This window comes from Eublepharis macularius, chromosome 6, assembly GCF_028583425.1.
Source record: "Eublepharis macularius isolate TG4126 chromosome 6, MPM_Emac_v1.0, whole genome shotgun sequence".
Lineage (NCBI taxonomy): Eukaryota > Metazoa > Chordata > Lepidosauria > Squamata > Eublepharidae > Eublepharis > Eublepharis macularius.
The window spans coordinates 67,812,068-67,830,375 of record NC_072795.1 but is presented as its reverse complement, the minus strand read 5'-3'; the positions used below and the strand labels follow the sequence as shown (position 1 = coordinate 67,830,375).

The window sequence follows — 18,308 nt, the reverse complement described above, 5'->3', positions numbered from 1 at the left end:
CATAACTGGCTCCTCTCTCTCAGTTAGAACCCTGCCCCCCTTCTCTGTCTGAGAACCATTCTGAGTCCTCTGATTCAAGAAGTGAGCTGCCTACTTCATGCATGCATGAAGGCTCTGAATTGAGAGACCTTTATAGCTGATTTGCCATTGCCTTCCCCAGTCATCTACACTTTACCCCCAGGAAACTGGGTACTCATTTTACTGACCTCGGAAGGATGGAAGGCTGAGTCAACCTTGAGCCGGCTACCTGAACCCAGCTTCCACCAGGATCGAACTCAGGTCGTGAGCAGAGGTTGGGCTGCAGTACTGCCGCTTACCACTCTGCGCCACGGGGCTACTTATAAAGTGGGTAGTCAACATACCCCGTTATTCTGCAGCAGTTGCAGGTATCATGCACTAGATTCAACCACCTGCTAGTGCCCACAGGACACTGGCTGTGCTGGTAGCTTGGCATGAAATCCACCGCTGGCATGCTTTTGAAAAGCTCTTCAGCCTTGGAGTCAGAGGCAAGTACTATGAGCATCAAGATTCTACCCTGTGAGCTGACGGCTTCTATAACATTACCTATTTTGGTTCATAGCTACTGCATTAGCTAAGACTCAAATGCTGTGGCTTGTAAAAAAATGTTTTAACCCAACAAAGTGAGGAAAAGAAGGTGGTCAGCAAAAAAAGGCAGAAAACTGGGGTAAAAGGACCACTCCTCCGCCATCCTGACCTCCTTGCTAAAACAGGAAAAGGACTGCCAAAGGTAGTGTCTTCCTACCTGTTGCCACAGGAAGCTGGCCTTGTCCCTTCCTCTTGTCCCGGTGGAAGGAGTCAACCATCAGTCAAGGATGGTCCTCTCCTCTGAGTGAGAACAGCAAAATAAAAACCAGTCGAACTTTACTTCAGGCAAGGCTTGACATAATCCATCTCATAATTCTTCTTTTAGGTAACTTCATTATAACTGTGAGCTTTCTAACAATTGTAGAACTCAGAAAGACTGAAGGGACTTTTTCCCCTTTATAAAACAATCCACTTCAATGAACAAGTATGGATTACTCAGTAGTGTATCATCTAGCTACTTTAGACACTGACAAAAACAAGAATTTCCCACTCCTTATCTATTTAGAAAATGTTGTGTGTTTCCTCTGTAAAGATCTGCTAAAGGCAGCTCACAAAATAAGATACAACATAATAATACCATAGGGGGGGGGGAAGCATGAAAACTTATACCATCAAGTCAGGGCCAGGGCCAGATCTATGGGCAGAGGCGCCTGGAGCAAACCTTGGCTAGGTCTTCACGTGCATGCACAACGCGCGCGCACTCCCAGCGCTGCATGATGACATCACTTCCGTGACGTCATCATGCAGGGCGGGAGGTGTGCCACCAGAGTGGTAAGCTGGCAGCTCCAACACCCAGTGCGCCATGGAGCTGGCAGCGGTGGCAGTGCGGGCGTGCGTTGGGGCAGCCGGCTGGCTTACCGTGCGCGGAGGGCCTCCCAGCCCTGTGCTCAGCCGCCCACATGGGAAGCCAGCTGCCCCAGCTCACGCCCTCGCTGCCACTGCCAGCTCTGTGGTGCTCCATGCACTGGGGCAGCCGGTGCAGGGCTAGGAGGCCCTCCGCGCAGTTCACCTGCTCCATGTTGCCTGTGCAGCAAGCCGGCCGCCCCAGCACATGGAGTGCCATGGAGCTGGCAGGGGCGGGGGTGTGCGCCGCCGCTGGGGTAGCTGGCTTGCTGCATGGGTGTCTGAGCGCAGGGCTGGGAGGTCCTGCATGCACGGCAAGCTAGCCGCCCCATTGGCGGGGCTGGCGAGGGCCTCCCAACCTTGCGCTCAGCCTCCCTCACGGCAAGCCATGGTGCACTCCCAGTGGCTGGCAGCCATGCCCGGCGCCCCCCCCTTTGGCGGCGCCAAGGGCAGGCTACCCCCCCTGCCCCCCCTCGATCCAGCCCTGGTCAGGGCACAAAAATAGCACAAAACAATATTCAGTAGCTTAAAATGATATTTATAAAGCAGTTCTTAGATTAAAAGCAAACCCTAAAAAGATGGATCTCTTCAGCTAAAGTCTGGGTAAAAAGAAATGTGTTTGCCTGGTGCTTAAATGAGAGTAACACAGGCACCAGGCAAGATTCAAGGAGAGCATTCTGAAGACGACTTGCCACCACTGAAGAAGCCTTGCCTCAGTTTGCGACTCATCATCTCTGCAGGTGAGGATACAGAGCAGGGCTGGATAATTGTCAGATTCAAGTTTTAAAGGAAGAAGTGGCCCTTCACTTACTTTAGTCATTTAAGGTTTTAAAAGTAAGAACCAGCATTTTGAATTGTTCCCAAAAAAAGACAAGCTGCCAGTAAAGATCCTTCCTCACAAGGGTGATACAATCTTTGTATCCAGCCTCAACAATAGTTCAAGCAAGGCATTTTGGAGTAATTTAAGCTTCTAGAGAATTTTCAAAGGCAGCCCCAAGTAAAGTGCATTTCAATAATCTGACTTTGATGTGAGCAGAGCATGGATTACTATAGCTAGATTACACAAGGAACACCTGAAGCTGGCATATCAGCAAAAGCTGATGTACCTCCATGTACCATGGGGAAGACATGAGCCTCTCACCACAGACTAGGATCCAGAAGCATCCCAAGCCCCCCAACCCCTCCCAGACACACTGACCTCTTATGCTTTTAGGAGATTGACATTGATCACCAGAATATCAATCTTGTCTGGACTGAGCTTCAGTTTATTGGCCCTTATCCATCTCATTAGCTTCTCCAGACACCTATTCAGGACTTGCACAGAGCAGATCATGCTACTAAAATTCTACCCCAAGATATAGGGTAGATGCCATTTTCATAAACATTGCCTTAGGTTTAAAATAGATGAGCTCACTGAGCCACAATCCAATCTTCCCAGCATCTTTTAAAGCTGAAATTTACAGTCACATGGGCCCACAATTCTGACTGGAGCCACACAAAGAGGGGAGAAGAAATTTAACTGTTCCTCCATCAGTTTTACTAATAAAAACTGAATCAGTCTGCGCTCAGGGCCAGCGCGCCCATTGAGGACAGGTAGGCGGTGGCCTCAGGCGTGGGGTGCCGGAGGGAGCGCTGGAGGAGGCGCGGGGGGTGGGAGCACACGCCACAAAGCAGCCGCCGCCTATCCCTCCCGCCCCACGCCACCAGCACAAGCCCCCGGCCGGGCACAGCTGCTGTGGGCAGGCATCTGCGGTGGCACAGGCAACTGAGCGGGAGAGCTTGGAGGCCGGCCGCCACTGCAATTGGGGGTGGCGGCGGCAGCGCGCTCCCGTGATGACGTCACGCATGACATCATCACACAGTCCGGTGCGTGCGTGCTTCCGGCTGGCCGCGAGCGCTGCAAACCCTTGCGCCACCCGTCTGTGCTGTTGTATCACTTAAAAGGCATAAGAGGCACCAGTCCTTTTTCTTTAAAGAAACAGGGGCCTCCACTTCAATCAGCTGAACTATATAGCAGTATAGGCATATATAGCAGCTGAACTATATAGCAGTATAGGCATTCTTCCCTCACAGCCTTGCACAATTTAATTCAGTCTCAAAAGACGCAATACACACGATCTCCATCACATCTCATTTAGACCTTAGCTCCCCATAAGATGAGGATAGAATACTATGGTTACTTCCTAGGAAGTGCTGAAACCATTGAAATCAGTGGAATTTACTTCCAGGACAACTAGTATAGTGTGATGTGGCAGCAGATCATCCAGTGTTCATGTCCTTCCAATATTAAAATGTAAAATATGCCGCTGAGTCACAACCCACTCATGTTGTCCCCATGAAGTTCCACCTCATGGGATTTTCCATTGCCTTCCTCTGCACAAAAGCCCCAATCTTCCTTGGTGGTCTATCATCCAAGTACTGACCCAGCTTCCAAACTGTTACAAGACTGGACTGGTCGAGACTATTATAAGCACATTTTATCTAACCAAAACAAAATTTCATTCACTCAGGGTCATGACTTTTTTCTGCTTTCCTTTTGCATTTTATCCCATCACTCAAAGCGGCCAAGCCTGCCCCAAAGTGTAGTAGATTCTTTGTCCAGATTTCTTGATATTTCAGTACAGAACAAGCTGTTTACTACTGTAGTCATACTGCAATATACTGAACTACATATTTTAGTACATAGTTGAGGCTCTCTCTTAAAGTTATAGACAATACCAATTCATAGTAACATTCTCACGCTTAAAAGTAGCAGTATAACAAAACACATACCAAATGCACCTGATCGGGTGACCTTGGCAGTAGCCAGAATGCAATGGCCAGCTGATCTGAGGCCATTAGCCATGTGCTGGTAGCTGCCGCTCATTAGTGTTTAGTATTTACGCTACTGTTTGTAGCTGGCAGGCTGCAGTTTGAGACCTTGTCAAATCATTGTGAGAGTGCCAGGTCACGCTCACCAGACATGGCATGGTTCATAGCACTTCAGTCCTGTGTCAAGGGCTAGTTTTATGAGCTCAATTAGTGGAACTGGGAAAGACTCAAAATTTAAAAGTTTAATCAGCAAGATGTGAACTGGGAATTGCAACACTTGTTTGGAAATACCCATCACAGTCTTTTCACTTTTTCATTAGCCTATGTATTAATGAAGCAAGTGTACATGATCTCACTGTAAGTTTAAATTACATGACACTCTTGACTGTTTGATCAAGGTCCACACACTGACTGTTGACATACCAATCATATTGACTTCATCCAAAATCAGTGTATTAATGATCTGAAAAACCTCTCAATTCTCAAACTTCTTTTAGTATTTCAATTTCATTTCCTAACCACCAACCCTAGGCTCACTACCAGGTATTAGAATGCTTCATATGACTCTCTAAGATAACAAGGCAATAAAATTCTTGAAGTTTTGATCTAGTAAACCTAACCAAAGTTTCTTTGATTTTTTAAAAGTTGATAGCCGCTTCTGAGCCAGTGCTGAAATAGGAACACAATTTCATTTTATGTATAATTCAAATTTTCTTTGTGTCTAAAAGCCAGCACAAAAAGTTAGGAGTCAGACACATTTTTCAACATTCAAGGTTTTGTATTTTCATGACTAAATATTTAAATTATTGCTACCATAAACCCTAATTCTAACCTCTTCACAGTCTCTCATAATGTTATAAAAACTATGACAAAAGAGAAAAAGGGCAACCCTGACTGCCATCACCACAACAAAAAGCAAACCTCTATTTAGCCTAGAGTCTCCCCAATTTTACATAATTACATTGTTTGAAAAAAATCAATTTAATTTACTGGAGCCAGTAAAGGAAGCAACTTCTTAAGAAATGGATTCATCCACCACCACTGAATGGTATAAAGGTAAATTTACATACAAATAAGCAATGACAAGAAATTCATGCACATTTATTTTCTGCCCCACAACAAAACATTGTAATGCAAAATGATAAATACACTATGAGTTGGATCCATCCAGCTTTCTTGTTCAATCTTGGCAAATTTCCAACCTTATTACAGCCCTAATTCCATGTGCCTTTTTGTTCATGCAGCTCCCATAATCACAAACATTGTCTTTTTGGGTGGTCAAAGGGGAAAAACTGATTAGATTCAGCCCTCTGTATTTCTACTGTGACATACTACATTAAAATCACTGCTGAAAATACTAGGCATCCCCATGAAATTTCTAGGTGCTAGGACAACCTTGTTCCTGGGACTTGTCAAGCCCTGGTACAATGATTTAAAATATGTGCACTATCAAACTCAAAGTGGCGCAAGCTATCTATTTCAGTCAAGCATCATGATGGAGAGAGAAAATATCCTAGTTATCACCACCCTATCCCCAGGAGCCAAATTTCAAATAATCCTCTGTAATATAGAAACTCAACTCCTGAGAAAGAAAAAATGCTGGTAATAATACAATCTGTTATTAATATATTTGTTAACCTGAACATTGCTTCCATTTGGCTCAGGCATTTTTAATGTATTGTCTTGGGGAACATTGTAACAATTTAGATCTCAATGAAACTGACAATTAGAAATGGGCTTTTCAGACACTATTTTATTATGCATTCCTTTGGCATCTAGTTGCTGCCCCTTTCCCTTCCCTAATGGCAGATTAGATTTTTTGCACTCTTAGGTTACCAAATCAAATGTTATTTACAGTTTATCTACATCCCCATACCCTATACAGCAGGATTGTGTAGTAGTTAGTATGTTGGATTAGGATATAAAAGGTGGTGATGGAGAGTGCCCTCAAGTCATACCTGACTTATGGTGACCCCAGCAGGGGTTTTCAAGGCAAGAGACTAACAGAGGTGGTTTGCTATTGCCTGCCTCTGCAATCTTGGTCTTCGTTGGAGATCTCCCATCCAATTACTAACCAAGCCAACACTGCTTAGCTTCTGAGATCTGACAAGATCAGGCTCACCTGGGCTATCCAGGTCAGGACAGATATGAAAGAACCAGTTTCAAATCCAAAACTCTGCCACAGAAGTTTGCTGGATGACCTTGGGGCAGTTGCATATGCTCAGCCTAACCTACTTCACAGGGTTGCTGTGAGGATAAAAATAGAGAAAACCATATAAGCTGCTTTAGGTCCTCAATAGGGAGAAAGGCAGAATATAAATTAAGTAAATAAATAACATGAATAAAATATTGCAGCACCAAGAGCACATTACTCAACTGCATGAGTAGCATAAACCAAAACACCCATGCAGGCAAAGCATCTGAAAGCATTTACTACCTAAAGTAGCCAAGCAGCTTCAGGGAATATCACTAGCCACTTCTTATTTATTTAGAGAATTTATATGCCACTTCTCCAAAGACCGACATGAGGCAGCTCACAAGTACAATACTTTTATTTATTTATTTATTTATTTATTTATAGTCTGCCTTCCTTGCTGAGACTCAAAGTCTGACAACATAAGTTATCAGTATTAAAATAAGCCAAGGGCATAAAACAAATATTAAGTGATCTTTTAAAAACCCCATAAAACCCATAAAAAACCCCATAAAACAGGCAGAAGACCAGAAAGGTTTTTATTAAAAGAGAAATGAAAAGGCAAACATATAATCACACACAGCACACGAATGAGGCTAACTAAGAGGAAATCAAGGAGGAAAGGGAAGAAAGCAATTTTGGGGAAGGCTATAATTACCAGACGCAAAGACAGAGGTCCACAGAGGCAACAGCTAAATGAAACACTGGTTGAATATCTGGTGGGTTTATTTCAAGAGTTTTCCTTAGGAAAAAATCCCTGTAAACATTGGTGGAGAATCCCAGTTACCCCCTCTCACCTTGTCTCCTTTAAGCTAATTTCCCCCAACTAATTAGGAGACTGCTTATTTGAATAACAGCAGGGCTTGGGTGGCAGATCTTAACTGGCAGGCTGGATAGTATAGAAAGAGTTTAAAAGTACCCTGGCCCCAAGCCATCCAGGGTCTTAAAGGTAAGAACCAGCACTCTGAATTTTGCCTAGAAACAGATGGGTAGGCAGTGCAGACGTTTCAGTCTCTGCAACCAACCCCCACCCCCAATTAGCCTGGTTGTGGTATTTTGGACCAAATGAAGTTTACAGACAGTTTTCAAAGACCATTGGCTGAAATTCTAGTTAGTAACTTAGTATGAGGGAATTTCCAAAAGCTAACTCTGATGCTTTTCCCAGTATTGGTAAAGCAAAGTTACTCTACAACATATGGGAACATTTTATTAATGTTAACATAATTCAATTTCTAAGGAACGGTTTTACAAATCTCTTAAATCTCCAGAGAGTATTTACTGGATTTTTTCTCTCTAGGCCCAATAACCATCACATTATATGACCAAACAACGTTAGAAAACACAGATGTTAGTGCTTTATTTGGCAAAGATCAGAAAAAACAGTAATGGCTATAGTTAAGCTCCACAGGGCTAAAATGAAGAGAAATTACATTACTGGTGCCCTTTGGCAACACTTTCTATCTTTTTAAAATGAAAACACCTCACAGTCAATGTAACATATGCCTATACAAACGTCTGCGGAAAGATACAGTAATGCATTTTTCATTTGCATTACAATCAGCACCTGTAGAGAGTATTAGGAAATAGCCTCCAGGTTTTATCACCTGTTCTTTCACCCTGGCAGCAAAGAATGCATACATGGCCTGAAACCAAAATAATTTGGCTGACTGTAAACATCAACATCAAAATTAAGTGGTTTTCTGTAAACTAAACTGAAGAAACCAGAAAGGGAAAGCAGAGAATTTTTTTTACATCAGTCATCTACCTACTACACAACCAAAGGAAAACTCCTGGAACAGGGAAAGGATCAACCTGTTGAAGCAGGTGGAGTACTAGTGGCTTGGGATACAGAAATTCAGATTTCCACTCCATCATGAAACTCAACCAAAACATAGTCAATAACCTCTCTCATCCTAACATAACTAAGAATCAAAATATTTTTCCTGTCCTAATCAAAGAATACATTACAAATACATCTTTCTGATATTGTCCTCAGAATAATCTTGTGGGATAAATTAGGGTGAAAAATAATTTCCCCAATGCATTCAGATGTTTCCACTAGCTCTGTAATCGGTATCATAATATTACATGGAAAAGGTAGATAAAAATTAGTGGGTTGCATCCAGTTATCCATCAGCACAAGGAATGTGGATCTTTGCTGCTTTCCCTTTCTCCCTTCTGACCTCTGGAAAGTTGATTCCCAAGGTTGTGGAACCCATGTAGACTGATGGCCATGGGGAGGGGAGGCTGAAATCACCCCATTCTCTCCCTTCTATCAGCAAAAAATCAGTCAACTTTCCTGAGGAAAGTTGGGAACAACCTTCCCCCCTGCCCCCGAGTTGGGAACAACTCGGGGGCAGGGGGGAACAAAGCAGAAATCCACATCTGCACCCATTCCAAGGACTGTAAAAATAAACAAGATTTTTAAAAATGTCGGGTTTAAAATGAAATCCAGTTTAATACAAAGCAAAGTCTCTACAATTTCTTAACAATGAATACATTACCCTCTGACACACTGAACCTTCCTTTTCGATGTAACGGGGAAAATGGGAAAATATCTGTCTTCTAAATTCAAGTAATGCAGCTGTAATAAAGCAGGCAGTGCAGTGTCCTCAATACTGTGTATTTATTTATAATTATAACAACAGTATGGATGTTTACATCCAACACCATGGAGAAATATTGATCTGCTCAGTAATTATCAGTCCTTTCTTTTGAAACATTTGGGGCATTCAACCAAAATCTAGCACTTTTCTTTCTTCAAACTCTCACACATCTACAGAAACAAACAGCAATCCATTAATTTCACAATTATCCCCTTTATCTCTAAGTAGATACTAGATTTTATAATGGAGAAGGCATGTAGGCAGCATAACCTGAAGTTTTTGCTGATGGTTCTAGTTACCAGTTGTTAAATTTTCACAACATGAGGCATCTTATTTTTTTTCTACATTTTGCAGACTCCCAAGCCCCTTTGTCATTCTCCAGCACTCACCGTGTGTTAAACAGTTTTAATTAAAGAACATGGCAAACTGTACATGTCCCACGGAAGCCTCCATCCACTATTGTCCCCAAAATACTGTGAGAACCAGATAAACTCTCTTTCAAAAGCAAGGTGAAGTTAAAAATTTGTACATGACCTACAAGGTTAGGTCAGAGAGCGTAGATGATTCTGGGGCCACAACTCAATCAGCCTAGGTCCAAGTTGTAATCATTCTCACGCCCTGATTGGATGCATCTTTGCACCAGAGCAGGCAAGGAACTTCCTTACTGGTTAATGGCTTCTAGCCAGAGGCCAGCTGAACAGGGGTAAGAAGTCTGGGAAAACTTTCAGTACTCTTATTTAATTGAAAACCACCACTGATTATTATTGTTTATGGATACAGAGTGGTATCTTCAACTCTATGGCAATTTTTTTTAGATTAGAAGACTGTATAAAACACAGTTCAATTTTCTTTTAGAAATAACTATTAAAAGTAAGACAAATTCCTTGTTGCCACTCAAGCAAGTGAAATTCCTAGGGCTGAGCTACTGGATTCCAGCAACTAATCACCTGTTTTCTGGCTAGTGCTTCTTGTTAAACGGAAGCTAGGTGACTGGAGGGGGTGGCACTTTTATGAGCTCTTGCCCCTCAAAAGAGGGGGAAGCCAAATCTGTTCTGCGAGGCCAAGAGTCCTGCCCACATTCCTAAAAAACTGAGAGGACTCCATTTTTATATTAGCCAGATGATATGAGAAGGGTTTGCACTCTCTCCTTAAAAAATATATGCAAACCCCCTACAGTATATTTGTGAACTTCCAGGAGTCTCTAGCCCCCAGTTTGAAAAATAATGTTCTAGATAACAGCAAAGATCCATTTATTTGCAAATGAATATGAATTATTTCAGCAGCCAATTAATACGCATTCAGGATATACATGAATCACAAGAAACTTCTTTGGAGTTACACTACAATGAGGAAGTGATCCCAAGATGTTTCTACACCTGTGCTCTCATATCAGGGAAACCAATTACCTGAACAGTAGGAGGGAAAAAATCTCATGCTATAGTATAACAAAAAAAGTACACCCTACAATAGCACACATTTATTTTATAGACAACCAACAGAGTCTATTACCTAACAGGCCTACACAATGGAAAGCACACAGACTAGGCAATATAAATTACAATCTGCACTTATTGCATCATCATATGACATTAAATATATAGGATTTTAAGCATATCAGCATGATGAACCAATTGCTCAGATCTGAACAGAGTCTGAAAAAAAGGAAACTTCAGCACACTAAAGTGAATTCTGCAGTACAGAAGAAACATCATGCAGGTGCCTTTTTGTGAAACAGATTATTAATTCAAACTCAGCAATCTTTTAGTGTAATAGAGTAGCAAAGAGAAAGATAACACAAGAACAAAAACTCAAAGTCTCCAGGTCTATTATTGCAGCAGATAAGGAAGAACTCTCAGAAACTCCTGCACAGCAGGGCTGTAGGGGGCACTGGGAAAGCTGTTGTACAATGAACAGTCTGTGCTAAGCGTTCCAGCTTTACCATATTAGTGTCACAATACAAGGCATTTCAAGCTGAATTCTTGCAGCAAGCTAGAAATAGAAGGCTTTGGATTTAGGATCATACACGCTGAGAACAGCTAGTGGAGGAGAAACAACAAGAAAAAATGCCAACAGTATTAGCTGAGTTTCAAGCAAACAGAATCATTAAAAACATGCTTGACAACGGGAAGAGAGGCAAGTGAAGAACTACTAACAGTTTCTTTCTACACCAAAGCTTGAAAACATCTCCTGCTATAGACTTAGTCAAGTCATTTCATTTTTGCAAATGAGCATGCCTAACTTCTCACTAGAGGGAACTAAGTCCTTCAATTCAGTTCTTAGACTGAATCTGTCTTATAGCAGCATTGTGTGCTGCATTACAGAAAGTTAACCAATTGTAACCATTGAAGTAACAACAATAAGAAGTGTAAACCAAGCAGACTTCTTTACCCTACCCTCTATATACAGAGCTCAGAAGTCCCACATGGCATTAAATACATGAATGCATAAAAACGACAGTGCATAAATACTCTCTTAATTTACATCACTTATTTTTGAGGGGGGAACTGGGAATGTAACCATGTGTATATACAGCAGAGAAATGGCAAAGGCAGCAGGTAAAAACATGTTTCCACTAGTGTCAGTGGCAACATCTACTGTCTGATTAGATTAGATTAGATTAGATTAGAAAATTGTGTCCCAATTCACTTGGAACACATACAATGGATCTGATAGTATAGCTTGCTATTATTCAAGTCTTTTCTAATCCAGTCTCTTTAAAACATTTAAACAGCACCCCTTCTAAATTAAAGCTATTTTTGAGCATTCCAAACCCACAGCACACAAAGTCCTTACACACAGCTGTATGTATGACATCTTCTGCTTCATGTGTATGCATCTACGAAATGGTGCATTAATCCAACTCTGCGATTAGAAGAGGACAGAAAGGGGTAGATTCAAAAGCTCTCAAAAAACCAACTAGCAAGCCAGAGGAAGAAAAGCTGGAGTCAAAAGATCCTACATATTTTGTGCTACTCTGCAGCTTCCGCAGGGAACCTAAAGGGAGCTCTGACTTTCAAAAGCTGACATACTGAAAATCTTGTGGGTCTCTAAGGAACCACTGGACTCAAATCTTGCTCTGCAGCTTCCACAGTAATCTAGTATTGTAATCAGGCTTTCTACTTTGGGAAAAATGCATTTTTGGTTGTGCTTGTTGCAGGACCTACTATTTCCCTGTACTTTATGCCATACCTTGTGGGTCTTGAGTTGTGCAAAGTTTGCAAACCACTGTACTACCTAATCAATGTTCTTCAGAACTGCATTTAGTTCTTAGAGTAAAATGAATTAGATTATATGGATGCTCCAGTTCTCTGTGTCACATTAACACCTGCCAGAAAGCTATGACAATACCAAGACTTCCAGCTGCAGAATACAGACTGCAGGACAGTAATTCATCTCCACAAATAGGCAGGGGCATGTGCCCAGCAATTCTCAATGCCAATCTGTTTTTAATATAGTTTTAATGGCTCACACTATTAATCCTTAAAGCGCTGGATGTGAAACTTCCTTGTTCTTGTATATTTCCATTCTGATTAGTAGCAAAATCAACTTGGCTTGAAAATTAATCCATTTTTCCCCAGTAGTATGAGATCACTAGACAGCAAACAGGTAACTCCTTCACTATTTTCACTGTCCACCACATGGGGCCAGCCCAGCATCCTGTTTAGCCAAACAGGTCTAATGGCTATAGAGAGCAAATATTATTTTATTATATGTAAAATATTTATACTCTATAGCCATTTTCAGTAAGAATGGCTGCTTCATTTCCCTTGCCTCTCAAAGACTTACCAGCCTTAATTTAATTTACTTAATTCAGAGAAGAAATGGTGCCTCTCTCAGAAAAGACGTAAAATATATCTAAGCAAAATACTGTATGTCACTTCAGATGTAAGCCTGTTGATGCCTATGAAGAAACCTGTAATAGATGTATAGTACTCATTTTAAAGAACTATTATTCTGTTTTTCCATCCCAGTCATTCAATTCCAGTTGTTTTAAAAGCACTGCAGACATAAAGGGAACTGTTCTAAAATGAGAACTCAGTATTAGTGTCAATAGCCCTAGATTTAGTCAGTTTGCAATCTACCTAGAGACTGGCCCAGGGGACAAAATATTTTTCCCCACAGACTTCTCTCCAATTTTTCCAATAGAAATATTAGGAAATTTCAGAGAGTAGAGAAAAAAATCTACTGGAAAAAGTTTAAAAGAATCAAAATGTATAGCACAGTTTTTTATGTAAGATCATCGACAGCATTCGCTAATTCCTATGTATACTATAGACATATACAACATATTTTCAAGGATATTTCTGTTTAAATATGAATAATTTTTGGTAACAATTAATATGTTAAGTGTCTGATGATAATATCTTATTAATGAGTTCAGAGTTTTCAATGTTATAACTTAACTTGCTCCAAATATGCTGGCAGTCCTATTTGTGACTATATAAGACTGTTTCTGTTCAAATAATGTCAGTGGGGTAACTATGTTAGTCTACTACAGGAAAAAAAAACAGAAGCCCAGTGGCACCTTAAAGACCAACTGTATTCATTCCAGAGTGAACTTTCTTGAGTCAGAACTCACTTCCTCAGATGCCATGAAATAAAAAAAAAATCATATTGTATCTGAGGAAGTGAATTCTGACTTAAGAAAGCTCATTGTGCAATAAATGGTGTTAGCCTTCAAGATACTACTGGACTTCTTTTGGTCCAAATAGTACACTTTATTTTGTTTACTACATTTTGTCTCTAATTTCAACTTTTATTTTTACCCACATATCAGATGGCAAAAATTAAAATATCTGAACTAAGGTAGCATAGGACACAACTGTTTGATGCTTTCTCTCAAGCACAGGATGTATTTGCAATTTTGCTTGTTAAAAACAGACTTAAGTGACTTAGAAGGGTATAACTTTGCCTGGAATTGCACTGTAAGACATTTATACTTTTAAATTACATACATATGCCAAATAGTATAATTTTATATGCATTTTATGTTATAACACTAAAATACATTTAAGTTTTATACAAAAGTATAGAACATAGGCAATTTTTTCTCAACATATACATGTCCCACCCACCCCCCAAAATGCAGGGGGGCAGTTTTGCTCCATGGCTTCAAAATTTCTAGAAAGTTCACTTCTCTAACAGTGCAAACCTGAGAACACTTTCCACAGAGTAGTAAAATTTAATAGACCTGAGTAGGATTTTGTGTAGACCTACTAATCTACCCATGTAAGAGTAATAAGGAAACTAGCAGACAACTAGCCTAGAAATCTCTTTTCCAGCCTATGTCTTCATGAAAGATTATCCATAATGCAACAGTGACTGCAAGAGGCTCATAAAGGGGTTAAGAGTACATTTTGCTAGTCAAAAAACTCTTAAGTTAAATGACCATCAACTCTTAACGATAGAAGGATAGCACTGTTAGTCTTTTGCAGCAAAAAACATAAATGAACCCTGTAGCACCGTAAAGACTAATGTATTTTTTGTGAAATAAGATCTCATGGACTAGAACCCATCTGATAAAGTGGGCTCTTGTAAGCAAAAGCTTCTGTGTCAATAAATATGCTAAAGGTGCCCCAAGACTTCTTAAAGATGGATTACCTTTAAATGGAAAAGCTAGAATATAGAACCATTCAAACCTTAATGCGTCAATCAGACATTGCTCTGAAATCTAACCAACAGAGTTTACTGCCTAGAAATCAGAAACCTGAGTGCAAAAGTTCAGCTACAGTTCAGGAATTACCTTGAGAAAATGTTAACTCTGGCACTACCCTGTTTACTTAGCTTTAGAGCAAATGAAGATGGTCAGTGGGTTAGACTATCTTCCACTGATCATTTGATCTGCAGAACTTTAAACACATATTTATTCAGGTTTTACAGCCTACCAGAATTGTTTATGGCTTACATGTATAAAAAAACAAAATTTCAAAAAAACAAAACAAAATTTCAAAAAAACAAAGCTTTAATCTATTTGAATTAAATGTATCCACTATCTTTCAATTTAGCCCTGAACCATCATGACAAATACAAACAAGTATGTTTTCTTAAAGATTATCAGGATGCATAAGCCTGCAACAAGAAGTTTCATAGCTTATGCACAGCTCTTAAATATGCCTTTCTTCATGCCCTTACTGTCTGAACCCAACACACAGGAAATATCAGTAAAGGGAGATCCTCTATAGTTTTCAGAGATTGTGGTGTATCACAGGGGTTCGTATAGCAGAGTCCTATAGGCTGCAGCTTACACCAAAGCTGACCATAAGGGAATATGTCTATGACAACATTAAGTATTTACAGTAGGCATACCAGCAATGAGAAACAGTCCTGTGTGGAATTATACCTCTCCCTTGGAATGCATACAAAGCTATTAAAAAAGGAACTCTTCAATGTGCTAATTATAATAATATATTACTCACCTTGGCCTGACTCTATTAACACCAGTAGCATTTTATAATATAAAGGACCATTTCACAGCACTATAACAAAAATCTCATATGGAAGACACTTCTGTATAGGAACAAACATAAAATCCACATTCATATTTTACTGTAAAACAGTTGTACATGCAAATTTTCTGCTGTGCATACACTTGGGGTACAATCACTTTCCCCAACATATGTATATAGAGTGAAAACCATGCTTCTATGACTATGTGTGTAATTTCTACACAGAAGCAATTCTATGAAGAAATTCTGCAACAAAGGATTAAGTTCTAAGTTCCTAATAAGGTATATCTTATACAAGGCACAATATTCTTGTTTCAAAACTCTACATGAGCAAATAAACTTTTGCCAAGTGCTACTTACATCGCTTACATTCATTCTCCTTAAAAGAAAACACTACAAAACTTGCCACTCTCATTAACTGCTTGCAGAGTTACACCTGCTCTTTCTAACACAAAGAGCAGACTTGACCCCATGAGCTTCCTTCCCTTTCAAGACAGACACCTGCCCAGAAAATATTTTTCATGTACACATGCACAGACTGTCTATGCAAAGCGTATGCGCAATAGAAGATACATATACCAGGAAGTTGAGATTGGCCATAGTACCATACTGCAATGAACATGAGTGAAACACATCTTCCGATACTCCTCCGTAATGTGTGAATTGACTCTTCAACAAATTCAGCTAAGTGTACAAATGTAAAGATAAAGTGGATCAAAACCTATGATTACCAAGAAGAAAGCATGAGTCAATTTGCTAACGAGTAGGTAAGGCTTTGAGTGTTTTATAATTTTTCAACTGTATCATAAAAGCAGGGAATTTAGTGTAAGACAGAATTCAACATCTTAAGTTTCATTTTAAAAATAAAGTAAAATTCTATTCCTTAAGCCTCACTTTGCATTCTCCTTTCTCACCCCCATCAACAACCACCATCATCCCACCTTTTTTGAATTCCTCAAGCATGGCATCAAGCTTGGTATCATTGAAGACGAAATGCAGTGGGTGGTTATAAAAACGGGTGATTGTCTTCAGTGGGGTACAGTCATCAGGATCCACAAAGGCCAAATCCTTGACAAAAAGAAGGTCCACAATGTTGGAGCGATCCCCTTCAAAGACTGGGATGCGGGTATAACCACTCTCCATAATCTCAGACATAGTGTTGAAATCAAGCATGGCTTCAGCAGCAATCATGAAACAATCCCGGAGCGGGGTCATTACATCCTCCACTGTCTTTGTGCGCAATTCCAATGCCCCTTGGATGATATTCAGTTCTTCCTTCACCAGATCATTGTAAGGGTCAGTGACCCTCAACATCTCAAGCAATTTCTCACGATTGTATACAGTACCAATTTCCTGCCCTAAAACACAGTCTAGCAGTTTACTGACTGGGTAAGAGGCTGGGAAGGTCATCATCATGAAGAATTTGGTGAGAAAGATGGTATTGGCGCCTACAGCAAGGCCATGCCTTGAACAGATAGCCTGCGGCACAATCTCGCCAAATATGACGATACCAATGGTGGAGACCACTACAGCCACCAACCCAGAACCAGCAATATCATCGAGTAGGATGGTAAGGGTGGTGTTGACCAACACGTTACCCAACAGCAAGGAACAGAGCAAATAATTGCCTTGGCGACGTACAGGTTCAATGCGCTTAGCATAGTTCTTTTCTTTTTCTGTCCCACAGTTCTGCACAATTCTTAGCTCCATGGGGTCAAGTGCCATAAGACCCAGGTTGAGGCCACTAAACATGCCAGAGAGGCACAGCAAGAGAGAGATGAAGATCACCTGCAGCCAAAAGGGCAGCAAGAACTTCTTTTCTTCGCCTACGATCATCTTGGTATCCTCACCGTCATGGTAGATCCAGGTCGTCTCAGTCCACGGTCCCCCATCAGGGCCAATAATACTCCCTCCGCCACTGGCTCCTCCAGCGGAGCTCCCCGCTCCTCCCAGGACCGCTGGGGAGGACACGGAGGTGCACAAGTAGTAGGATTTGCTCTTCTCCGTTTTGCGCAGAGGCTTGATATCGATCTCGATGATGCCCGAGGTGCGACGGTTGAGGATGATGTGAGGCAGGATGATGATGTCCGAAGTGCGGATGCCGCAGCGCTGCGGGGCCGGAGAGAGGGAGCCAACGGGAACCGGACCGTCCTCTTGCTCCGCGGGCCGCCGCCTGCCTTCCCCGTCCCGCCGCCTCTCATGTTCAGTAAAGGCGATGCGGGACCAAGTCTCGTTATTGATATTTTGCCCGTAGATACGTAGCTTGACACGAGTCCTCTCGCTCACACGTAGAGCTCCCCCTTCCATGAACGACACGTCGTCCGTGTCTTCCAGCCGCAGTCCGATGATCACCGTCTCCTCCGAGTCAGGCGCGCCAGGCAACGAGGAGGCGGCCGCAGCGGCGGCGGAGGCGGTGCGTGGGGGCTGTTCACCCAGGCACCGGCTGAGGAGAATACCCAGCAGCAGCGGCAGCAGCAGAGGCGACCGCAAGAGCGCCCGTGCCTCTCGCTCGCCGCCTCCCGCCCCGGCCATGAGCCAGGCAACAGCCGCGGGCACCGGCGCGGCCATGTTCCTGTCAGGGGAGATTCTCACGGCCAAGCATAGCGGAGCAGCTTCATCATGACGACCGCCAGCAACCGTCACGACGGGCTATGAACCCCTGGAGGAATGACAAGCGACTGCCGGGCCTCGACCAGGAGCTGCTTCAACCCCTGCCCCAGAGGGGAAGGGGAGGGGGAAGCGAGCCCGCGCGTGCGCACCGACCAATCAGGTGAACGCAAGCGGGGCGGCGGGAGAGGGGAG

General features: G+C 41.9%; 1 protein-coding gene across 1 annotated transcript in view; it reads right to left on the bottom strand.

The window, feature by feature from the left end:
• The window catches only part of CNNM2 (cyclin and CBS domain divalent metal cation transport mediator 2), a 199,330-nt gene extending 181,241 nt beyond the window's left edge, over window positions 1-18,089 (bottom strand). The window contains exon 1 of the mRNA XM_054984188.1: window positions 16,448-18,089. Within this exon, the coding sequence (XP_054840163.1) occupies window positions 16,448-18,074 (1,627 nt within the window). The 5' untranslated portion in view covers window positions 18,075-18,089. The remainder of the gene's footprint in view (window positions 1-16,447) is intronic.
• Between the last annotated feature and the right edge of the window lie 219 nt (window positions 18,090-18,308).